Raw genomic sequence first — 25,592 nt, 5'->3', positions numbered from 1 at the left:
ATACACATCAGTGGTTTTTAGTATATTCACAAGGGTGTACGACTATCACCACTGTCTAATTCTAGAACATTCCATTACCTTGAAAAGAAACTCTGTACCTATTCACAGGCATTCCTCTTCTCCCATCCCTCGCAACCACTCAAGATCAATCCTTTTGATGACTTGACTAATATTCCATTCTATGGATAAACCACATGTTGTTTATCCATCAGCAGCTGATGGACATTTACACTGGTTCCACTTTTTTGTTATTATGAATAGTGCTGCTATGGATGTCCCTGTACAACTTTCTAGTGAGCAGATTTCCAGTTCTTTTCGGAGTGGAGTTGCTGGGTCACAATGGCAACTCCGTTTAACTTTCCGAGCAAGTGCCGAATTGTTTTCTACAGTGACTCTATTGTTTTCATTCCCTTTAACAATGTATTACGGTTCCCATTTCTCCACATCCCTGCCAAGACTCATCATTGTCTTCCTTTTTAATTATATCCATCCTAGCATGTGTGAAGTGCTAGGTCATTGTGGTTTTGATTTAAACTTCTCAAATATCTAATGATGAGCATCTTTTCATGTGCTTATTGGCTATTTGTTACTTTCTTTGGAGAAATATCTATTCAAATTCTTTGCCCATCTTTAGATTGGGCTGGTCTTTTTATTGTTGAGTTGTTCTTTATATATTCTAGACTTTGGACCCCTATCCGACACAATGATTTGCAAGTATTTTCTCTCATTTTGTGGGTTGTCTTTTCTTTCTTATCATTTTTAGCACTCAAGTTTTAAAATTTTGATGAAATCCAACTTATGTACTCTCTGTGGTTGCTTGTGCTTCTGGTGTCATATATAAGAAAACACTGCCTAATCCAAGGTCACAAAGATTTACACCTACGCTGTCTTTAGCTTTAGCTAAGAGTTTTATAGCTTTAGCTCTTAAGTTTAGGTCTTTGAGCTATTTTGAGTTAATTTTTATATATGGTGTGAGGTAGGAGCCCAAATTCATTCTTTTTACCTATAGGTATCCAGTTGGTCCAGCACCATTTGTTGAGAAGACTATTCTTTTCCCATTGACTGATCTCTGTTCCCTTGTCAAAAACCAACTGACCATAGGGGCACCTGGGTGGCTCAGTTGGTTAAACATCTGACTTCAGCTCAGGTAATGATCTCATGGTTGGTGAGTTTGAGCCCTGTGTCAGGCTCTGTGCTGACAGTTCGGAGCCAGGAGCCTGTTTCAGATTCTGTATCTCCCTCTCTCTCTCTGCCACTCCTCTCCCCTCACGCTCTCTCTCTCAAAAATAAACATTAAAAAAAATTTTTTTTTTTTTTTTTAAATCAACTGACCATTGACATAGGGCTTATTTCTGACTTTCAATTCTCTTCCACTGATCTGTGGATCCAACCTTATATACCATCTTGATTACTGCAGCTCTGTAGTAAGTGTAATTGGAAAGTGTGAATTCTCCAACTCTGTTCTTTTTCAAATTTGTTTTGCTATTCTTGATCCCTTACATTTCCACATGAATTTTAGGGTCAGCTTGTCCATTTGGGGGCGGGGTGGGGGTGGGAAGGCAGTTGTAATTTTGAAAGGGATTGCATTGAACCTGTAGATCAATTTGAGTACTGCCACCTTCACAAAATCAAGTTTTCCAATCTATGAATACGGAACGGCTTTCCATTTATTTAGGACTTCTTTAATCTCTTTCAACCACTGTGCCCCATTTGTGACCCTCTAAGAAAAGTATTACATCTCTACAAGATAAAAACCTCAGCTCTTGGGGCTGCTTAGGAGGAAAAGTGGGTGTCTTCCTTCCCTCACTAGCATTTTGACAAGGTGGTCCAGAGAGAGAACAGAACACTGGATGTGTGTGAAATTCTAAAAAGTCTTAATGTTGCCACTGGGATCTACTTCTGACCATTCCTACCTGCCCCAACTGTCACAATACAGTATTATTTTGCCCATGGAAACACTGGAATGTCAGCAGACAACTGCTAACCCAATCAATTTCTCCATCTTGGAAAGGAAAAAAGATTTCCTGAAGTATTTCAGGATAGTAGCATCTAAAATGGGCTTTAAATAAAATATAAACCCAATAGTTTAGGTCTGTTTCCCAGCCTTCCAATGTGTCTTAAAAATTGTAATGTTAAGGTGATTAAGCAGAGCTCCTGTCCTGGGAAGGGCTCTCCCAGAGCATCATTTCTCTGTGACATCCATAAAGGAGCCTGGTCTTACCTGTAGCAATGCAATGCCTATGAAAATACCAGCCACGATGGTTAAATTGTCCTGCAACCACTTCTCAAACTGGGGCACACAGCCTTTCGTGTAGATAACAATCTGCTGGTCAACTTCCTTCGCAAGGGAAGAGGAGAGCACAGTGTCACCATGCAAGTTCAAAAGCTCCTCAGAAACACCCTTTGTGCTAAGTGACAAGATGAGATTCCACTTACTGGTTTTTGCCTGGCATCATAGCCACACTGAGTGTTGATGACATCTTCCTGGGGAGGAAGAAAACAGAAAAGTGAAATTCACTCAATAGACAGGAAGCCCACCTAAGAATTAGCAGAAGATCCCTGTTAAGTGTCGTTAATAAACTGCGTGCTTAGGCATGGAGATGTCCTAGGTACCATGTTAAACACTTTTATGTATTATCCTAAGTAATTGTTATAAAAATTCTCAGAAGTAAGTATTAAAATATGCCTTCTTTTTTCCAAAAGAAGAAAACTGAGGCTCGGGAAATATAAGAAAAGCAAGCATGTTATTGACAACTTCAGGAAGCATATGGGGTTCAGAAAACTAAGACATAGATAAAACCATGGTAAAGGGCACACTGACTATGTTTACTTATGCTCTTTTGGGGGGGGGGACTTCTGCTTTTTAATCTATATACTTCTGTATCACTTAAAGGATTTTTCAATGAGAATGCATTACTTTAATAATTAAAAACAAAACAATGTGCTGACAACACATCACATGGACAGACACCCTGACATTTCACAGGTCTGACAAGAAACGTGGGTTCTGCGGTTTTAGGTTTATTTTTTCCCCTCTGCAGGGTACGGGGTGGATTTTATTAGCTTGGCATTTATGGAATGAAAACTCTCTACCCAGAGTATCTGTAGTCAAAAGGGGACCATAATGCCTTCAGAGACGCTTCATACTTCTGATGGAATGTTAACACAGGGCAGGAGCTGGAGACAGAATAATTTGCACCTGCCGGCCAGTACCTGCGTGGGCACCCAGGGCTCTGTACTGGGTGCTCTCCTGCCTGTGAGCCCTCCTTAGAGGAGAGAGCATGAAACTAGCCAGTAGGAAAGGTGGACTTCCTGGCAGGGTCTCAGAGCAGGGAAGCACAGTCCTTTCTGATTCTCAGTCTCTTTCAGACCAAGAGTAATAGCCCGGAGACCCCTCAGAAGCCCTCAGAGAACTACTTTTCCACCCGAAGACCACGGCCTCTTTTAAAGAGCCCCACACCTTACACCCTCCATGGGGAAATTGCTGACGAGTTCAGTGTCCCTCACTGGGCTCCACTTGATTTCGAGAAGGGCGGCCTGGAGGAGGCTGCCTGGACTGATGTCCCAGAAGGCCGAAGAGTGGGGGATGGACATGTGCAGAAGCAAATTCTCCCGCTTGTTCTAACATTCACTCCTGGCTTTCAACTTACAACAAGACACTTGCATCTCAAGACATCCCATATCCCAGTCACATGATTTGACCCAAAATACAACCAAAGTCATGGTAGAAGGGGTTATGCACAGGTGTAATATTTTATCTTTTTCTCAAATACCAACTACAGTTATTATCATCATTGCAACTGAAAGTCCAGGCAGCTGCGGTCTTCCTACCTAGTAGATGAGCCCTATCCTACCTCAAACTCCTCTCCTATCCCTAATATCTCCCCCAGAACCAAGTCAGGATGCAAAGGATCACTAACCCCAAACCAATGCAGGGAGCTCTCACCTAAGAGCATCCTTCTCACAGAGAAGGAATTAGAGACACCACAGGCAGGCTTCCTGGGTCTGAAGCTCGGCTCCTCACTTGCTAGCAATGTGAGCTTGGGAAAGTTAATTAAACTCTACCGGCCTACATTTCACCCAAAGAGGGAAGATAATGGTGGTATCCGCCAGGAGGAACATTCTGAATTTTATTGAGCCAACTCACAAAAAGACTGAGACTAGGAACCAGCACGTACTACTAAATTAAGGTCAGCAATTATTACCCCTACTGGGAAGATCTGAGCACTGTGCCCCCTACAGGAGCTACAATTGGGAATGAGCACGTGAGAAGAGGCTTCGAGAAAAAAGTCACTCTGCTCATCCCCCCAAGCCCCCCACCCCTGCCCATTCTCGGTGTGACGTGTGGAGCTGGCCAACAGTCTGCTGGCCTTCACTTACTGCGGGGTCTTTAGTACAGCAGGAGAATGGCACACCGCATCGCTCTCGACTTGCATTGGAATCTGTGCAATTGAAGTAAATATTTAGGTTCCAATCATCAGCTCCAAAAGCCCCACAGCACTGCCACTAGAGCAAACAGGAGAGAATTAGAACATCTTGACTTGGAGGCGACCAGGCGCCTATACTCACGACCAAACGACCGACACCCAGCTTCCGCCAGCTCTAACCTTCTTTTCGGTCTCAGAATTTAGTTGTAAACCAAACTAAACCTAAGCAGCTCCTATAAAAGCTTCCAAAGTGATTAAGGCCCAAGATTTGTAAGATGTGTTAGCATCTGATTTAAATGATTTAGGAGACCCATGGTGTTAGGTGGAGGAAGGGGAGGAGTTGCTCAGCAGGCTCAATCAGAACAAGGTCTGCCTGGCTTGGGTACATGGAGGAACATTCTAGAAGGATAAATAAGACACTGAACCCTGACTGTGCCTGAAGGAGGCAAGTGGGGTTATGGGTGGGAGGGCTAGAGGCTTACTGTCTAAAAATTGTGGTCTCTACCGCATTAAGGGTTTTTAAAAAATCCTTTTTGTTAAGGTATAATTGACATACAATAAACTGAACATATTTAGAGTGTACAACTTTTTTTAATGTTTATTTATTTCTGGAGAGAGAGAGAAAGAGAGAGAGAGAGACAGAATCCAAGCTGTCAGCACAGAGCCCGACATGGGGCCCGAACTCACAAACTGCGAGATCGTGACCTGAGCTGAAGTCGGACACTTAACTAGCTGAGCCACCCAGGCACCCCTTAAACTGTACAATTTTATAACATTTGACATACGTATACATTTTTAAACCATCACCACAATCAAGATAGTGAACATGCTCATTACCCCCAAAAGTTTTAGAGGCTTACTTTTCATTATATATGTTACTACTCTGAAGTTTTTAAAGAGCATGTATTTACATTTTCAACTTAAAAAATTTAATGATCCAGCGGCCGCTAGGTGGCTCAGTCGGTTGAGAATCCGACTTTGGCTCAGGTCATGATCTCATGGTTCATCAGTTCGAGCCCCACCGTGCTGACAGCACAAAGCCCACCTCGGATCCTCTGTCTCCCTCTCTCTCTGCACCTCCCCCACCGGCGCTCTCTGTCTCAAAAACAAATATTTAAAAATATGTAAATGCACTTAAAAAAAATTCAATCATCTAATTAAAATGTATATAAAATGAGCAGTTAAAGTCAGTGAGTCTCAAATGGGGCCTGGTTCGAGAACTGCTTGCTCCAGAAGCCAACTTCGTCACTCCCCTCAAATGGACTAGCTCTACCTCTCAAGAGTTAAATCATCAAGCCTTGACCATTTTAAGGCTTTCAGGACCAATAGCTACTTCAACACATTAAACTCCATAACAGAAAAATAAAATCACATGAAATAACAGGATTTCCATATAAAGCAGACAGCATTTCAAGAGAACGTGTGCACGCATGTTCTTCCAACCCGTCTGGTCCTTTGAGGGCTTGGGTTGTGCGTCTCAAGGTCTTCCTACAAAGCTTCATCAGATCTGTCACGCAAACTAGTCAGTGATGACATTTGGCAAGGTGTGAGCTTGCATCCATTATGACCTAACAAAACACTGAAGTCTGCTGAGGAGATGAAACAGGGCTTAATTTCACACCTGAGGTGCAACTTACTCGAGGATGGTCATTGATGCTACTGAACAAAACCAACACAACTCAGCTGACTTCTGAGTACCTAAGGAAGGAGGGTGGTCTGCCAGATAGCAAGTGCTGGTGCAGTCGTCTCCTCCCTTTATCAGAAGGGACCCCAGCTCATTCTGGAAAGCTGTCCAACCAAGAGACCACCATTGATCCACTGGGCTTCTGTTGGCCCTCCCGTCCTGCATTTATGGCACAGACAGCACTGTCCAGTTCTGCTCACCTTATCCAGTTTCTCAGTGCATGCAAATAAAGACCTTAACACCTTAGGACAGTTACACCTTAAGCCTAATATAAAACCATGCACATCTCATTAGAGTGCCCTAATATTTGCAGGAGTTAAACAGTAGCTATTATTATTTCCGTTTTACTCTTGGGGAAATAGGTCAAGGTTCTGTTAGCCCACGGTCACTTTGCTAATCAGATTTTGGCACTAGATCTGTAGTTCTTCTGAACCTTGTTTATACCATTTTGCATTTTGAGTCAAATGGGGTGCCTGCTACTTCATTTGCATTACAGAGGACATCACCTGGTAACGTTCAGAAACCTGGGGTGGGGGGTGGCCCTGTGAGAGATTCTTTACTTGTTAGAAGCCACCAGGGCTTAGAAGATTCTCAACTTTCAGTTGCATGGAACTGCATGTGCTAGGATATTTGGATGGGCATGTTAGGAACTTTGTGGACAGACTTTCTATTGCTAAATGTATTATTGTGAGCTGTGAAGTGTGGAAGACGATCAAAAGGGAACAAGGGGTGCCTGGGTGGCTCAGTGGGTTGAGCGTCCGACTCTTGATTTTGGCTCAGGTTATGATCTCATCATGGTTTCGTGAGTTCAAGCTCCACACTGGGCTCTGTGATGACAGTGTGAAGCCTGCTTGGGATTCTCTCTCTCTCTCTCTCTCTCTCTCTCTCTCTCTCTCTCTCTCTCAATCTTTCTACCCCTCCCCACTCACACTATCTCCGTCTCTCTCAAAATAAGCAAAAAAAAAAAATTTTTTTAAGGGGACAAGGAGCAAGAAAGAATTCATGTTAAACACCAAATAAAACGCTGCACCTCTAGCAAAAGAATATTCTTCAGATGTCAATAGGAAACAACAACTGTAGTTATAATCTTGTTGCTCAAGAAGTTTTCTTGGTCCCTTGGACTTCGTAGAAATTGAGGTAAGTGAAAATAGGGCATTTCCATTCAGGGTGCAAATCATGTAAGTCATAAAGCAGGTCAGAAAATAATAAATACACAAGCAAACAAACAAAACCATGTGGAAGAATCAGAGGTAGGTTCCAGCTGGCACATGCAGAAGCCAGGAGGAATGTTCTCATTCCTCGAGAAGGCTTTCAACTTAAAAATAAATTTAAACTTACATATTCCTGGGTGAAGTCTATGAGGTTCTGTAAATCAATGTCATCTCTGTACGCTCTGATGTTGTTGTTTATAAAGAAATACAGCTGGTCTTTGATCCAGTCTTTGAAAACAAATGCCAGAACCCCAGCAGTGAGCTCCAGGAAGAAAATAATTCCCAGGAACACAGAAAACTAAGACAAAAGACACACAGAGAACAGTTAAGAGGGCTATTTTGATCATATATAGTTAGAAGGTTCCTTCTAAAAAGGTTTATAATTACATTGGGTGGTTGTTACACATGTCCAAAGCAGATAATCTTCAGTTTAAGATTCATTAATAGAATATTATATTCCAAGAAAGGATTTTTAAAAATCATTCATAATCACATTTTAGGGACTCTTGTGGTCCATTTGGTAATTAAACAACAAAGCCTATAAGCAAACATGGATAAAAGGAATTTCTCATTAGACCCACATTAAGACCTAATGAGTTTCTTCTGATTGATGTACTGCCAGACTCTTGAACCATGACCTGCCCCTACCTCTAGTAAGCTTTCGTAATGCTGAAAGAGAAATTATCTCAGTATTGTAAGATTGACTGCCATTTGTTACTATGGCCTTGATTCTGTATGCAACATGTTCCTTTTCTGGATTCAGATACTGCTTTAATTCTCCTTTGCACCTGCTTTATGGTGTAAGATAGCAGATGTGTTCATCTTGGATGAAGAGGTCAAAGAGGAAGTTTGTGTGTGTGGGCGGGGGGGGGGGGTGGTGGCGGCGGTGGTGACTAGGATGTGAAAATCATTTACCATCATGAAAACTGGGTTGAAAGCTTTCTTAGGAACACTGGCTGTGCTCACCCTTCTTTGTAAATACCAGTCTCAGAAGATTTTAAATAACATCAACCTGCAGCCAAAGGAAGACTTCTGGCTAATGCAGACAACAAGAATTTAAACAGAAAGGCTGGAGGCCACAGGTAATGTGATTGCCCATAAATCTGGAGAAATTGCCTTTCCATCTAGAAGACTCAGATGGCAGTCATACCAACGTATCATTCACACCCACGGTTCTTTCCACTTCCTATCGCCCCCACCCTCTTACTCTTTTCTAATTCATTGTGCTGAAACAGATTATGAGAAATGAGGTTGTGAAGGACGAGGTGAACTTCTGGTAACAAGGACAGAAAGAGGGCCACAGCTGCTCCGCAGAGCTCCTGAAAGCTACAGGACGGAGAGTGGTTGAGAGGCAGAGGGGGCTAAAGCTCTCTGCCTCAGCAAGCAGACATCAAGCAGCCAACCGAGAGAAAAAGGTGCTGGAGGAGTGGCGCGAAGCAGACTACACAGTTACTTATTAAAACAAAGCAAAGACAACAATATGTTAATTCCTCCAGCAAACATCGAAGGACCCATAATAGATTGGGCCCTGGATATGGAGGGCTTTGCAGAAGCAAGGATGAGTAAGGCATAATCCTGCCTCCAAAGACCTCACAGTCTTATGTGCGGTAAGGGTGGGAGAGGGCAGTGGGGTGGGGCCTTCTCACATCAAATGTCTGCATATCTGACAGTGTTTTTCCAGGGTACCAAGGGCCATCTTGGGAGGGTGGGCATGAGGGGAGGGGTGGAAGAAAGGAAGAAGTCCCTGGCAAAGTCTAGGACCCCAAAGTTTAGGCCTTAATTCTAGACCCTCCAGGGCTCAGGTTCAGCTTCCATAGATCTCCTGGTTATCTGTCCTTGATGCATTCAGTAGAAACAGGATCTCAACTGTTAATTATCATCAGTGGTACCAGTAATTTCAAAGTAAGCTTTCCTCAATCTAGAAAAAAGGGCAGGAAAAAACTATCACTTTTACTCAATGCCTACCCCATAGTATAAAACAACTCCCGTCCCTTTATTAGGTACAGAAATATACTAGTTATCACACTATACAAATGAGAAAATCATTTGTATACAAATGTACACAAAATACCAAGTACAATACAATAGTACACAAAATACCAAGACGCAAGTCATGAAGAGATTTTAACTAGCTTTTTGTTCTCATCACCATAAAGGTTAGGCAAGTTCATTTTCCAGTTACCCTGGGAAATTTTCCTTTAATGTTATATGATACATATATGTCAAAAATTAAGTCCAAATTAAATTCTTATAGAGTATTTGGCAGAAACATATATGCCCTGGCCCTGTAACCTAATTTCCCCCACTTTCAAAGGTGCAGAGACTGACTCACAGGCTTCAAACTAGGGCCTTAGCTGACCAGGAAGCTCCATTTCTATTTCACATTATCTTAGCTCTCAGATTTTCCCTCAGCCAATCTCCTAGCCTTACAGAATCCAATCTTCGAGGCTGTTTTCAAGCCATGTTGACATTTGCTTCTACTTACTTCACAGCTCCTGCTCAAAGAATATTCTGGGCCAGGTTTTATTGTTTGTACTAAATAGAGACCATTTTAAATATTATCCGACACTTTTAAAAGCCAAGAAACAATTCAATTTTCTTCACTTCCAAAATGGGACTTTAGAAATTAAGGTGCTGATTTAGAGAAATGTATCTATTTCTGCCTGTTCAGTTAACTCTGGTATCTTCAAGTACAAATACAATAAACTACATTAAAGGGATTCCTCTTACAAACTAAACTGTATTCAAGTAGATCATATTAAAGGGGATCCCATATTGAGGCCACAGAGGCTAAAACTGATAAAATAGTGGCAAATGCTCAGTATTATCTGTGGCCTTATGAGACTACAGAAAAACTGAGTGAGGTGAGCCCACGCATTTAGAAGGCTCTCCTGCCAGGAAGACTGGCAGGTTAGGATCATGGACAGAGCTCTCCTGGGGGCTCCACAGGTCTTTGATTAGGTAAGGAATGAAGTAACTCTGTGTGTGCATGTGTTTAAAAGGGGGAACTGGGAGATAAGGCAAACGGAGTGTTAGGAAACCAGTTGTTCCCAACACAGACCTATGTATACAGAACAGAGAACCAACTGGTCACTTAAGTGTAGAGAAGACCAAATATCCCTTAGTTTTCCCTGTTAGTAGAGTCACATAAACTTTCAGGATAAACATAAGAACGTTCAGGTCCGATTCTCCAAAACCTCATCCGCTCCAGAGCTGCCCAAATTTGAAATGGGCTACCCTGGGTAGGGTACAGTGAGTCTGCTCTCTTCAGGGATATTCAAGAAAAATGCCAGAGGATGATGTGGCCCGGAAAGAGAATCACATATCGCATGGCTGCTGGCACTAGTTCAAGTGTAGGCTCTTGTTTTAAGTGAAAATGTCCCTGAATGATGAGAAGTATGATTCTAGCAACAGGGGTTATTACACGAATACTGTTGTCCAGAAATCCCACCATCTTCCCTCACCACAGGAAGGTGGATTGTTTTCACCCTTCCGCTATTATTCAGAGGGCATCCACACAGGTGCCCACCCGCATGCCAAGCTCCAGACTGACAGGCACCTTTGGCTGACCTTTGACTACACCTAACAAACCTGTTTCAGATACATACACGTAAGCATATGCCATTTTTTTCTCCTTTGGAAGGAATCTCCAAAGGAAAGGCTTTCATTTCTCACGCTCTACTTTATTACTTATCTGCCCCTGGTAAAACTCCTCCTCTAAAAATTTTCATGCTAACAGTGCACACACCCTGCAAGGGACCTGAAAATTATGCTGATCATACAAAAGGAGAAGTCTGTACTGGCAGAGAAGGAGGAGGACGTCCCTCTTACTGTTTTTCCATATTCGCCGAAACCTACTGCTTAACAGATTTAATCAGGACAGGCCACAGCCAATGTGCTTATGTCTGGTTTTTCTCAACTATGTGAAGAGTTCACTACCAACTAGGTACTTAAAAGAGGAGGTAAAAATCACTTAAGAGAAGAAAACTATATGTATACCTACCTTAATCTAAAGGCATTTTAGGGACTGGAAATGCAAATCCTGATATACACGTACAAAACCTCCACGGAGGGCACGGGCTGGGGGTGGTACTTATATCGTTAAGAAAAACGGGGGAGCACGTAGCTGGTGATCTAGAGAGCTCTCCCAAAAGGAGAGCATTAGCCGGGCCATATTTTTGCTTTGCCTTTGGTAGAGCCACTTTGCCTACAGATGGGGTATCCTCCTGTGGAGAGACGGGAGCTTAGCCCTCAGCCTGAGAGCCGAGTGGGATACTCACGAACTTGAGAAGGAAGGTGTTTTCCCGTAGCGCTCCAATGCACCCTGCGAATCCCAAAATGAACATCACTCCTCCCACCACAAGGAAGAGCCAAACCGGGTCAAAGCCACCGAGATCAGTGATGGAAGAGATGTTGGACAGAACTCCCTGGGGACGGAAAAGCACACACAACAAGGCACCAGGATGCCCGGTCAGTGTTTCAACATGGAAAGATTAATACAATGGTTTATTCCCCCTTTCAATGAAAAACTTCAGAGGTCATCTGATTATTATGCATGATTAATACTCAAGAAACACTGCAAAAAACAAACAAAAGACTACTTTTTTCTAAGGTCTAGATAAGTTTGCAATTTTGGTAAAATTACATAAAGCAAAGAAATGACCCCAGGAAACTGTCATCAGACCTTGTATGGAGAAGATGTGGATGTTACCTTTTTTTCTATGTCCAAATATAAGCAGTCATAAGTAAAAACATGTGGGTAAGAGAAACACACTTCCCAACCCCCAGGAAGAGGAGTCATTTTTGAAGCCCCAAGGCAGACAAGGGCCTGCTTCAAGCCTGTGGCATTTCTCAGGAACCAGGGTGTGGAGCTGGATGCTGAAGGCTACCACAGCAGGCCAGCCCCAGCAACAAGCCCCTGCAAGTCTTCCAGGGAAGGACCATGCCTCAGGATCCACCCTTGAGCTTCACAGTAGACCCTACCCGGCTCCGATCCCCCAAAGCCCACTTAGGTGATCTGTGCTGATGGCTATCTCACACTGACTCATTAGGGGTATTTAACTTAATACCTTTTTTTTTTTTTTAAGAACTGAGATATAGGGGCCTCTGGGTGGCTCAGTCAGTTGAGAGTTCCCATCACAGACCTATGTGTACAGAACAGCCTTGATATTGGCTCATGTCATGATCCCAGGGTCATGGTATCAAGCCCCCACATCGGGCTCTGAGCTGAGCATGGAGCCTGCTTGGGATTCTCTCCCTCTTTCCCTCTGCCCCTCTCCCTGCCCCCCACATGTATTCTCTCCCTCAAGAAATTTAAAAAATCAATAATTGAGATTTAAAGGATTCATACGTCAAAAGTTACTCCCAGACTTTCCACCCTTTTGTTTTCCTTCCAAAGGAACCCAGAGTGATTTCATTTCTTCATGGACATGCAACTTTTTTACAGAAATCATTTCTCCCTCAGCTGTGATACCACATCACATACCACCCAGACCCTATGTTAGAAATTATGAGATTTTTTCCCCCTAAAATACAAGGTACACATTTACTATTCATTCCTATAGAGGCAGACACCTGTTTTTTTGAAACTGCGGATGTATAGGAGTCTTAAATACCCAATATCATCAATATTTTATTTTATTAAATTTGTTTTGAACTCTCAAAATATCCCAGAATATCATAGTATAGCTTGCTGTGAAGTCTTATAACAATTTGTTTTCATAGCACTGCCAACAACCTGAAAGAACATAAAGTATGTATCTGATTCTATACTTGAGGAAAATGAAACCCAGAGAGGCTCGGTAGCTTGCTGAAAGTCACACAGCTACTGATATTTTGGAACCAAAACAGAATGCCTACCTCAGTGTTTGCCTACCAAGTGGAAGCCATGTATTTGCTTCCCAGCACTTCCCAGTCAGCATGAATTAACACCAAAGTTTAGGAGTTTGAAGTTTCCATCCATTTTAAGGTTGTAGGATCATTTGGACAAAAACAATTTGTTTGTTGTTATTGTTGGTGTTTTTAGACGGGGCATTAACTTAAGAACAATAGGATATTAATAATAGGACAGATATGAGAAATACAGGACTCTTAAAATGTACAATTTAAACTTTACAGGAAAGGCCAAAGGTTTAAATAAGTCACAGATAAAGGGTTGAGAGATTATGAAAGCAGTTAGGAATGTAGGGTGTATTCACTAACTTCTGAGGTGACCTCACAAACACAACCACACCCTTCATGAGACTGCTTAGACCAATGGTTTGATCCAGTCTTGTGTTTCTCATATTTCCAAGCTTCGAACTGTGACTACTCTGGGGAGGCAGGGGAGAAGAGGAAAACACAGAAATAGTTATCAACTCTCTACCTGCACAAATGATGCTGAGAAAAAAATTGCCAGAAAAGACACACAAAATCCAAGCACCAGTGGTGAGGGGCCAGTGTTAGAAGGAAATCAATCTCTCCCCCTAGAATGTCTCTGAACACAGGTGTCCATACTTAAAGTCTTAATGTTTTAGACCTGCTAATAAGACAGGGGAAAAAAAAGGACTTTGGAGGGTATATAGATAACATTCTCTTAAAATTTAAAGAGTTAATTATGAGATAAGTAGATTCAATTTACTTGGTACCGAAAAGAGGCAGCAGAGGTGGAAGTGACAGGAAGAGATGTCAGTACGATTGTAAAAGAGGGCTTTCTAATACCCTCCAGCAATGGATCAGAGAAGGCTTCCCATTCATGGGGAAGCCAAACTATGAACCTTGCTGTTCAGTTGTGTTAGGATGGATTCCCAAATTGGATGGGAAACGGGGCACAAGGACCTTCAGGTTCCTCCCAACTTTAATACCATTCTATGATTTCACCTATTTTTAATGGGCTTTTTGTGACTCACACTCAAGTTTGAGCAAAGATCCAATTGTTCCCTAACACTCTTCTGTGATCTGTGGCTCTACACAAAGAGGTTATGGACAACAGGGGCATTTATCTGGGCAGCTCTGGCCAAGCCACCAGCCAGCCAACACACATACCTGCGTCTCAAACACAAAGCTACACCCCAAAAAGAAAAAAAAAAAAATGATGTCAACTATCAGTAGATTCCTGGATCATTTGTCTTCTCTGGGTTTCATTTGGAGAAGGAGTATTTGGCTTCCCAGACAAACTTATTTTCATACTCTTACTCTGTCCAGCCTACGGGGGCAATTTTAATTGAGAGGCCTTCAACTGTTTCCATGGAAACAACAATCATTTGGGGGCCTAGCAGGCCTGCAGATTCTACTCATTTAATCCTAAATTCCGGCAAAAGCCAGGGCTGGAGACAGATACTGAGTGCTTGTGGGAGACAATATTCTGCAAAGCATGAAAAAGACTACCAAGAACTTTATTTTTAATGGATTCAGAATACACCCAGGTCGATATCTGTTGAAAACTAACTCCAATCTTAAAACACAAAGTGTGGAAGTCAATGCCCAGTGCCCAGCTTCCTTTTCCTCAGGATTAGGGCTACTTACCTAGACAGAGATGAAAAAAGACTGTACTTCACCTGTGCTGTGTTTCCAAATATTCACTGAAAAGCAGTCTTACTGCTTCTGACTACACAGATTAAAGAAGAGCTGAACGTAATCCTGGCAACAAGATTCTGGATTACAAAAATGATGGGGAGTTGATAGTTCAGCCTTCTGTTGTCTTAAAGATGGGGTCTCTCATTGGACTTCTTAATTTTGTTAAGTTCCATCTGACAAATGAGTAAGAAGTGTTAGCACCATGCCTGCTGAAGAATAATTATAATCAAAGCTTGTTGTTGACAAGAAGCCGGGGGGGGGGGGGGGGGGGCGCGGGGGGGGGAATACAAGGTCTAAGATTACAGTTAAGTCTGCCAAGTGATTTAAAATAGATATTCTGATTGGTGGTAAATCCTGAGGAATGCGCAAGAACAACACCAGCAGATACCTAGTCTTCTGGGAACCTGTGGGCACCACTCTCTTCTTTGGGGAACAACACTTCCCCTTCTTGTAAGGATTCCTTCTCCCCCAAATGCATTCCATGTGCCCCTCAGAGCTGCCAATTCTCACATGACCCCACTGCCCCAGGACAGTTGAGAAGTCTGAATTGCCTTCCTCTGACACTAGGATTTACAACAAGCGTCTCCCTCCTGTGGCTGAAGTTGTAAAATACCAAATTCTGGAGCCACATATACTGTGTTTTCCACCACGTGGAGAAAGTCAATCTGCAGTGAGAAACAGAAAGCCAGGCTTAGGCAGAAACAAAGAATAAGGGTAGGGAGGGAAAATCCTGTCAGTATTATAATCCCTGGCCTGCCAATGAGTTCTACTAGTCACTCCCAAATACTTAGAATACCCCACCCTTGACTGCACAAGCTGGTTCTATTTGAGTCTGTGTTTGCATTTGAGGACCTGCACAACCTGACAACAGCTGAATAAATTGTGCTTTTAATGCCACATGTGTGCATATATACAGGTGCATCACACACACACACACACCCCTCCAAAACCGGAAGTTCACACTTTAGCAGGGGGAAAAAAGGTTTTGGGGGGTGGGATGGGGAGCGGAAAAGAGCAGAGGTAAGCTTGGACTTAATATGGTTCCTTTACTCAGCTGGCTGATATTTACAGTCAACACAGCAATTAAGCCAGTGTAAACAGTCTTCCTTCATGTTGACTCGCTATCAACTCAGCATCATTAATGAAATGAGTTCTGCATGGAATTTTTAGGTGCTTTGTCTCGGTCAATACTTACATAATTTAAATTCCAATTCTCCATGTAAATCTGAACGCTCAACCCTTGAGCTTAAATATCAACTTTTTAGAATTCAAACTTATTTGCGCACCTGGGTGGCTCAGTCGACTGAGTGCCATCGGCTCAGGTCATGATCTTACAGCTCGTGAATTCAAGCCCCACATCGGGCTCGCTGCTGTCAGTACCGAGCCCACTTCAGATCTTCTGTCCCCCTCTCTCTCTGCCCCTTCCCCACTTGTGCTCTGTCTCAAAAATAAAGATAAAAAAAAAGAACTCAAACTTATTGAAAAAAATAAATACAAAATGTCATTTGGCTCCTCTCTTCCATCCCCAGCACTGCTGCTTATGTGAGAAGTACATACACACAGCCTGGTATTTGCATCCCACTTACTAGTAAGTTCTTTTACTTCTACAAGAATCCTGCAGGCAGAGCCCTGGGAGCAAAAGCTGTTAAGGGCACTGGGCTTCATGCATCAAGTCAGAAAATACCCTCCAACGAAGCTGAATCATGAAATGAAGAAAAATGGAGAAGTAGAGCAATTAGCCACATGTACTTATTCCTTTACCCATTTGTTTTGGTTGACATGAAAATGGAATTCTGAACAGTAGCAGTAGAGAAACATAAAGAGTCAGAATAAGAAAGCCAGAGACCAAGACTATAGATCACAAGAATATATTCAAGTACTACAGACTCAAGAATATAGGGAGATATCCTACACATATATTCTTAATTTATCATTAAGATTATATTAATAAACACTGGTTTTTAAGAGTTCTTCATATTCATACTATGTATTTCTGTATCTATAGTCTGATGCCCTCAGCTCCTCCAGACCTATAGCCGGTGCAGCAGCAGAGGCAGAAACAAATTGACCATAACGTAAAGTGCTGCTCTAAAGACAAGATGAATACCAGGCAATTAAAAAAGTTGAAAGAAACAAATATATTCAGCAAATTAGCGATTCCACAAATTGCCTTTTGGACAACTAGCTTAGCTCTTGGCATATCAATTCAGAGCCTCCAAGAGAGGATCCTCCAGTGAAAATAGAAGATTTCCATTATCTACTAGGGACTGGATAGTATCTCTCAGAACTTAGCAAGAAGACCAATATGTGCCTAAAAAGAAATAAAACAAGTTCATGGAACATGTCTAAGGCAATACCATACAGAAATTTAGAGAGCCAACAAAAACATGTATCAATATGCATCCTCTATCTAAGGTAAAGGGGAGACTCAGATATTGCAGTCACTCAGGCTGCTCTAGAGTGTGGCAGGGAGCATTTGTCCTGCACTGTACTCATGCCCACCTGTCCACCTACAATTTCCCCTGGAATCCAGAAACACAGAAAGAGGGTAACCTGGACAGGGCTAGATGAGGGGCAAAGGGACAGGACACGATAATACAGATATATCTTGTCCTGAATCCTAGTTCCACAACCTACTATCTGTGTGATCTTGGACAAGTTAACAAACCCAAGTCTCAATTTCCACATCAGTGAAATGGTATCTCACATCCTCAGGATGAAGGAAATAATTCAAATAAATCCAAACACTATGCTAAGAGCTTGGCACAAAAGAAGAAGCCAGTGAATGTTTACCACTTTCCTCATTATCATCACTATTATATGACACCACAAGGAAGCGATCTGATGCTTTAGAAGCACATAGGAGAGGCATCTAACCCAATTGCACTGGAGTGGAATCTGTTTTGCTCTGGTACTTACTTTACCTGACCCCCCTCCCCTGCCCTTTTTTAAATGTTTATTTTATTTTTAAGAGAGAGCATGCAAGCAGGGGAGGGTCAGAGAGATAGGGAGAGAGAATTCCAAGCAGGCTCCACACTGACAGCAGCAAGCCTAACCTGGGACTCAAACTCACGAACTGTAAGATCATGACCTGAGCCAAAGTCAGACACTCAACTAAGAAGCCCAGGTGACCCTGTGCCTGACCCTTTCTAAGGAAAGCCATACCATATCTGATGATCATGCCTAATGGAGGTGGCAGTAACTGACTTGCAATCAGATCTTCTTTATTGGGCAATGGGAAATCACCTAAAGGCATTCAGAGTAAAGGCGGAAGAGAGAAGCCATGAGTAAGCAAAAGCCAGGAGTAGGCAGAAGCCATGAGTGGGTGGAAGCTAAGAGTACACAGAAGTGGTGCAGCGGAGAAAAGAGCAGCGAGAAGTGTGAGTCAACAGTGGTGAGCACACGGAGCAGTCAGCAGCCATGCTGCCATGATGGCGGCACTCTGGACCAGGGATAGCAGGCTTCTGCTGTCAAGGAGCCAGATGGGTGCCCTGGTGGTCAAAAATTCACCACTCCTGAGTGATCTTCCAGCTGCTTAACAATGTCGTACTCCCTGTGGGATCGCGTCATCCGGTGGCTTGATGAACACGTATATCTCAGTAAGAATGTGAAAAATCAGCCCACCTTCCCTCTGCTCTCCTTCCTCCTCATCAGCACCTCATTCATTCAGCTACCTCTGGAATTTAAGCAGCTTCTCACCAGGGTTCTTCAATAAAGGAATATGCTCTGAGGATAACGATTTCTTCTTGGAAAAGGTTTCTATGCACGTGCAGAAATGAAAAGGCAAACAAAGCTCCAGAAGGGTTTCAAACCAATAAACCTCAGGAGCGTCTGTGGTTTTTTTCCACCACCAGCTCAGAGAGTCCTCTGTGTACCACCTGGCAAGCTTCAGTTTCTTCTCTCACAACCCACACAGAAAAGAAATGCAAAAATAGCATTAATAAGCCCCTAAGGTCTGGGACTCTTCTGCTTTGGCATATACAAGCACATTCCTTCCGACTGCTGGATGAGAAACAAAGAGACAGTCACATGGAATGTGCACCCACAGCCTGGCCAGATGGACCCCTTTGAGATTTATGAGACTGGGTCCTGATTCACCTACCCCTCCAGAAACCAGACCCTACTGGGGTGGAACTGGCAGCAGTTCTAGAGTAAAAAGGAGAGAAGCATTTCCCTACTTGAGAAAGGAGGTGGTATAGGACATTCTAAAGAAGATGAGGGACCGGGGGAGGGGTGGTCCTGAAGAGCAGGAGGTGCAGCTTTAAACAACAGCCACAGGAAGACCCAGCTGAAACCAAAGGCCGCAGGGAGGCCTGCTCCTTAAACATTCACCAGAGATCCCCCCAGATATTAGAGAGGAAAGCCACTCTGCAAACCCCCCAACGTCCATTTGTCTAAAGAACTGCAGCAGAGTCCAGAGACAGAACTCAAAGGCGAAGAGACAAGAGCTCACTGGGGCCTGAGCGGTCTGGGGAGATGTAAGGTTGTGGGGGCAGCGGAACTCGGGGTCTGGCCAACAGATGCAGGGTTAAAGGAAGACCAGCCGCATTAAAGGCATGCGGTTTCCCTTTTTTTTCTTGTCAAAGGTCATCGATGAGATTTAAGGATCCCTTCTTACAGATAAAAAATGGCCATGACCTGCTTTGGGAGAAGAGGAGGAGAGGCCATCACCTTCCAGGTCTCCATCAAATCCTGCAGCCAGGCAGCTGGGGGGGCAGCCAGCTGTACCAAGTCCTATCCATTAGTGCCACTCACAGGCCAGAAATGCCCCCCCGGCCTGAGGGGCTGCCTCTCTGAACATGGAAACAAAGCTTTTTCAGAAATCCAGCATGTTCCCAGGCCACTGCCCAGATATTTTCACATGCATGTTCTGATGATGGAATACGTACCCAGAAACAGCCCTAAGTATAAAGTTTAAACTGAAATATGTAACAGAGGCTCTGATCACGGTGACCCCAAAACTAAAGTGAAAAAGACGAAAGCAAAGTCTAGCCTAGTGGCAAGTAATCACTGTATTCGAGGGCTCCAGAGATACAACTCAGTTATTGAGTAAAGACCTTCCTGGGGATCACCTGAGAGGTGACAAGTACTGCGTTTGTCAGGGGTAGTCCGAGTGAAGGCATAGTGACACCCCCAGGAGCGAGTCTAGAGGGGAGACAGGGAAGTAGTGTGTTGGACAGAAGTATCTGCAGTGGGTATTATGGGAACACAACGGGGAGGGGCAGGTGATGTCAGCAAGTGTAGAGACAAAGTGACAGGGTCTGGCTCACCGAAGGGTCTACGTGCGAGTGGAACAGGTGGTGAGAGGAGACTAACAGGTCGGTGGGGTGAGCAGAGGGAGGCCCAGGTCATTTGTGCACTTAGAAAGCTCACTCCTTGGGCAGGACGTGGGTGTTAAGGAGGCAGCTGGTAGGCTCTGTGGGGATCTGCACTACTGAGCACACTGTGTGCCCGGCATGAGGCTCCCTGGATTACTTCACCCTCACAATAAAGCTAGGTAGGACCAGTGTCCATGGCAAGAAACAGACTCAGAGACGGAGTAACCTGCCAGCCCATCCAATTAAGAAAGTGGTAGGGCAGGGTGCGGAGGTCAGGCTAACAGACCCCAGAGCAGTCTGTCTGCCTACCGCCATGATGCTCTACAGTCTGAAAAAAGCATGCAGCAATGAGCAAGAAGATTCTTATTTTCAACGCGACGTCGTACACCTGTTTCTAAAATTTTAAGAAAAAGATGTAACGTGATATTAGAATGACGTTTTTACCCTAGACTTCCCTGATCACTATCTGAAGACCAACATGAATAGGAGACAAAGACCCGCCCCCCCCCCCCCGCCTCCCATCCCCCACACACCCCACAGGCAAAGAAGAACTTTCTCTTGCACACCCCACAGAAATCAAGTGGATATAAAGTGGCTTAAGGGAGAAGAGAGTGAGAAATTCCCGCTTCTCTAGAGAAAGTGGTTACTGTGCTGGGCAACACCACTCCCCAGCAGCTTGCTTTTTACCTTAAATCTAGTGAGGAGTTTCAAGGGGACCACTGGGAGGGGCGGGGAGGGGGCGGTGTGTGCTCTGAGACACAGTGATTAGGATCAGACTGCCCAGGAAGAAGCCTGTGGGCTTGGCTCTGACTCCCGCCCTGGAAATCTAGAGAGAGAGGAAGGCTTAGGGCAGGCCAGTGCTGTTCTGGTGGCATTGGCCTCACCCCCAGATGAGTGTGTCCAGGGAGAGGCAGCTTGGGGTGAGAACAGGAAACCTGGGGGGAGAACAGGAAACCTCAAAAGGCAGAGTGCAGAGGAGCACTGGTTGAGGAAGATGGCCAGGTCTGAGCAGGGGAACCAGGCAGCCGCCAAGAATAGAGAAATCCACCAAACTCAAGGGAACCACTAGACAGAGGGACTCAGCAGGGAAGCCTCAAAAAGACCAAGATATCATCCCCTTCACCATCTGCCAGGTCCCAAGAGCAAAGCTCCACTCCCACTTCAGCTCTGGCAGGAAGTGGGCAGAGGAGCATCTGGTGAGCTGGGGAAGGGTGACAACAGGAAGCAGGGGGCAAAGGCCTCACCCTGCTCTCCTCCTTCAGGGGCCCAAGGCAGATGGGGCTGGGAGAGCAAGAACGTTGTAACACAGAGTTAGGTTCGGAGATTTGATTACCATCCAGCCCATCCGGGCTTGGACTTGTGCCTCAAGAACAGAGTAGAGCTATGATATCTGAGAGTGAACTCCAAAGTCACAGGATTGTTGACCCACCTGAATTTTCATTCCTGAGAAATCCCTCTGAAAAAGAGTTTACACAGATACACAAAAAGAAAACAGGTGTCAATATATTTCATGTGTTTGTTGAACATGCTGGTGACAACACATCAGCTCACATGCTAACTTTCCAGGTATTGAGAAAGAGCTGTTTGGTTTTCAGATTTTTGGCTACAACAGAGAACTTGAGAGGATTTCTTGGATAACACAGAGAGAGGCAGACAAACTTACTATGTTTCGGTCAATAAAATGCTATCTCCAAAGAAGTATTTTCAGCATCTCAGAAATGTCTCCTTAAAGTAGTTTTGAAGCCAAAGCAGGCATTTTTCTGTTCCAGTTAGCTGGGGAACCACCTACACCTACTGCCTCCCTCTGGCTATGGAAACTTGACCACCACTGCTATGAACTGCCTGAATCACTGAATCTCCTGGTCTCAGATTTTCCTTCCAGGGAAAATGGAGGCAGTTTTTCCAAGGTGAGTCTCGGAAAACAATCATGTCAATGACTATGACATGAAATAACTGGAAGGTTCTAAAGGGAGACTTACAGTGAGACAGTGGTCAGGGGAAAGCCTCCAGGAAAAAGAATCCTTCTTGTCCATCCCGCAGGAAAGCCAGAGAGAAAAGCAGTCCAGGCCTGAGATGTTCTAATTCCCATTCCCCTACTAGGTCAGGACTGCCACCAACTTTCCCTCCAGGATGCTTGCTGCAGAGCCCAGGCAGGTTAGCGCAATGGAGGGAGAGGGAGGACGGGGCGGGGGTGGGGGGGGGTGGCGCAGACTTCCAGTGTAACCTCTCTGGGCCTCAGTTTACCCACCTCTGAAAGCTCTCAAAGTTTAACCCTAGGGATCCACAGGTCATGGAAGTGAAAACAAAACCCCTTCATGAAGAGCTGCTTTGTCCGGTGCAGTCTTTACAGTATGTAAGGGTCCTCTGAGTGTTCTCATTCATTTGCTCACCAATACGTTCTGGGCACATGTGGTGTATGTAGGAGGCACGCAGCCAGAATGGAGCATAAAAGGGCAAAGAAGACAGGCTCCTGCCCGCAAGAGGTTTTCAGGTCCCACGAGCCCAGGCTGCACCCTCTGCCCGGCTGGCCAGCGCCTGTGCTGGGGGGACACAGGCAGCCACGGGGGCCTTGACTGAAGACCAGGGATCGACACTCTTCCTACTCCAAGAAGCTGAGTCTCTGCCTGGCCCTCGACAACTCTGCTGCAGCGCCCCCCTTGCGACCACTAGTGATGTATCCCTCCACCTCTCGCCCCCACCTGAACACTAAGTGAGAAGCACACACAGGAAGCAAAATGGAAAAGGAAAGGTGCCCCTCATTTTTCCACGAAACGGGGCAATCATATATAGATTCCTATTTTCATGCCAGAAATGAACGTTTATTTTCTTTCCCGACATGTAGAATTAATGGATTTATTGTTGTTTGTAACACTGTACCATTATCAAATCAGACAGAACCATATGTAATTCTACTTGCTTTTATGCTGTAAGACCCGTCAACACTACATGCTTATGAGAGATCTGGGGCAACTTCAGACTTGCGTAACTGAACCCTACTGGTGTTACGATTTAAAAGAATGCTTGCTTCGTTCATTTGCTCATTCATTCTTTTATAAGCAATATTCTTTGAACACCAGCTATATGCCAGTCAATGTTCTAGGTATTGGAGTGAAGCAGGAAACAAAAGTCTTTGCCCTCACAAAGCTGCTTTTTTAGTGGCGTGTGTGATCAACACACTTGCTGGCATGAAAGTGGTAAAACCTATAAAAATAGGTAGGAGAAAAATCCAGGGAAGAGGGAGAGTAGCTACTCTAAATAGGTCAGGAAGGCTTGTGGACAGAGATCAGAAAGTAAGGAACATGCCAAAGTGGAACTCTCGGGGACAGCATACCAGGTAGGGGAGAACAAGTGCAAAGGCCCTGGCTGGGGTGGGGGAGTTATGTTTGAGATTTTGGAGAAACAGCAATATGGTCAGTGGGGGCTACAGCGCAGCAGGGAAGGTCCCAGAAGTAAGGGGGGCACCATATACGGCTCAGAGAGTGATGATATGCTCATTGGAAGGTTTGGAGCAAAGAAGTGATAGGATCTGACTTACATTTTTTTTAAAATTAAGTACAGTTGACATAAAATATTAATTTCAGGTATACAACATAGTGATTCATCATCTACATACATTATGAAATAATCACCAAAACAGTCTAGTTACCATCTGTCATCATACAAAGTTATTACAATATTACTCACAATATTCCCCATGTTCTACTTTTCATTCCTGTAACTTATTTTACAGTTGGAAGTCTGTGCATCTTACTCCCCTTCACCTATTTCACTTATTCTCTAACTTCTCTCCACCCCCCCCCCCCCACCTCTAACCACCAGTTTGTTCTATGTATTTGGGAGTCTATTTTATTTTTTTAGGTTCCACACATAAGTGAAATCATATGGTATTTGTCTTTCTCTCTCTGACTTACTTCAGTTAACATGATACCCTCTAGGTTCATCCATGTCACAAATGGTGAGATTTCATTTTCTTTTTTTTACAGTTGAGTAATGTTCCATTATATATAGACATACCACAAATCTTCTTTATCCTATCATCTATCAATGGACACCTAGGTCTAGCTTCCATATTCTTGATATTGTAAATAATGTTGCAATGAACATAGGGGCATATATATCTTTTTAAATTAGTGTTTCTGTTTTCTTGGGATAAATACCCAGAAGTAGAATTGCTAGGTCATCTAGTATTTCTATTTTTTATTTGTTGAGGAAACTTCATAGGTGTTTTCCACAGTGGCTGCATCAATTTACATTCCCAACAACAAGGCACGAGGGTTCCCTTTTCTCTACATCCTCACCAACACTTGTTATTTCTTGTCTTTTTGATACTAGCCATTCTATATTATATTTTAAAAGGATCACTCTGGATGCTTCATGGAGATGGACCTGGGATAGGAGTAGGTAGACAAGAGTAGAGGCAGGGAAATAACTGTGGGTGTGGTAGCAGCTTAGATCAGGGTATAAAAGTGGAGGTGGAAAGAAGACATGAGATTCTCCATATATTCTCCAAGTAGAGCCAACAGTGTTTGCTAATGGACTGAGTGTGGTATGAGAAGAAAAGAAGGAAGAGTGTGAAGAATCACCCAAGCAAGTAGAAAGAGAAAGTTGTCATTTATTGCAATTGGGAAGAGCAGATTTGGGAAGGGGAATCAAGAGTGGTGTTTTGGATTAAGTTTCAGAAGCCACTGGACATTTAAGTGGAGATGTTGGGTAAGCTATTGGCTATACAAGTCTGGAGTTCAGATGACGTCCAGATCAGAGATCTAACTTTGGCAATCATCAGTGACAGATGGTGTTTGAAGTCCCGCACTTGGAGGAGATCTCCTAGAGCCTGAGTGAAGATAGAGAAAGAGGTCTTGGGACCGAGCCTGGGGCACTCCAAAATTTAGAGGTCAGAGAGGTGAGCCAGAATTAGCAAAGTGTGAGAAAGCATTGCCTATGAAGTAGAAAAACTGAAGTGTGGGATATCTTGGAAGCCAAGTAAGAAAACCATTTCTAGAAGGGGGAAATGATAAACCATGCTTTAGTACTTGCTTTACTGACAGGGTTTATGAATTCCTGGGTGAGAAAATAACATGCTTCAGGACCCAGTATGGGTCCAGTAAGAAAGTACTAGGTTCAACTAAGTCCCTAGGCTGGTTAATCAGAGATAAAGCGAAGGATATAGTCTATCTACAAAAACAAGAAACAGAAAAACAGCCTGATGTAATGACAAGTAGATGGATTAGAAATTGCTTGACTGATGATGCCCAAGGGCACATATAAGTGAATGAGTGTCAACCCCAAAGGAAATTTCCAGTAACATGTCAGTGGGTTCTGTCTTGGCCTGCTCAACATAGAAGTGGCTTTTATCAGTGATAAGTAAACTTGACTGCAATCAGAACAATCTAGGAGGCTT

General features: G+C 43.7%; 1 protein-coding gene across 1 annotated transcript in view; it reads right to left on the bottom strand.

Annotated features, from left to right (window-relative positions):
* TSPAN5 (tetraspanin 5) overlaps positions 1-25,592 on the bottom strand; it is a 175,386-nt gene that overhangs the window by 2,321 nt on the left and 147,473 nt on the right. Inside the window, exons 3-7 of the mRNA XM_042935846.1 lie at positions 11,603-11,749; positions 7,450-7,620; positions 4,381-4,506; positions 2,437-2,484; positions 2,222-2,338 (exon numbers count right to left, since the gene is read on the bottom strand). Coding sequence (XP_042791780.1) covers positions 2,222-2,338; positions 2,437-2,484; positions 4,381-4,506; positions 7,450-7,620; positions 11,603-11,749 — 609 coding nt within the window. The remainder of the gene's footprint in view (positions 1-2,221; positions 2,339-2,436; positions 2,485-4,380; positions 4,507-7,449; positions 7,621-11,602; positions 11,750-25,592) is intronic.

This window comes from Panthera leo, chromosome B1 (genome assembly GCF_018350215.1).
Source record: "Panthera leo isolate Ple1 chromosome B1, P.leo_Ple1_pat1.1, whole genome shotgun sequence".
Classification (NCBI taxonomy): Eukaryota; Metazoa; Chordata; class Mammalia; order Carnivora; family Felidae; genus Panthera; species Panthera leo.
Note: the sequence above shows the minus strand (reverse complement) of the source record. Positions and strands in the feature narration are given on the sequence as shown.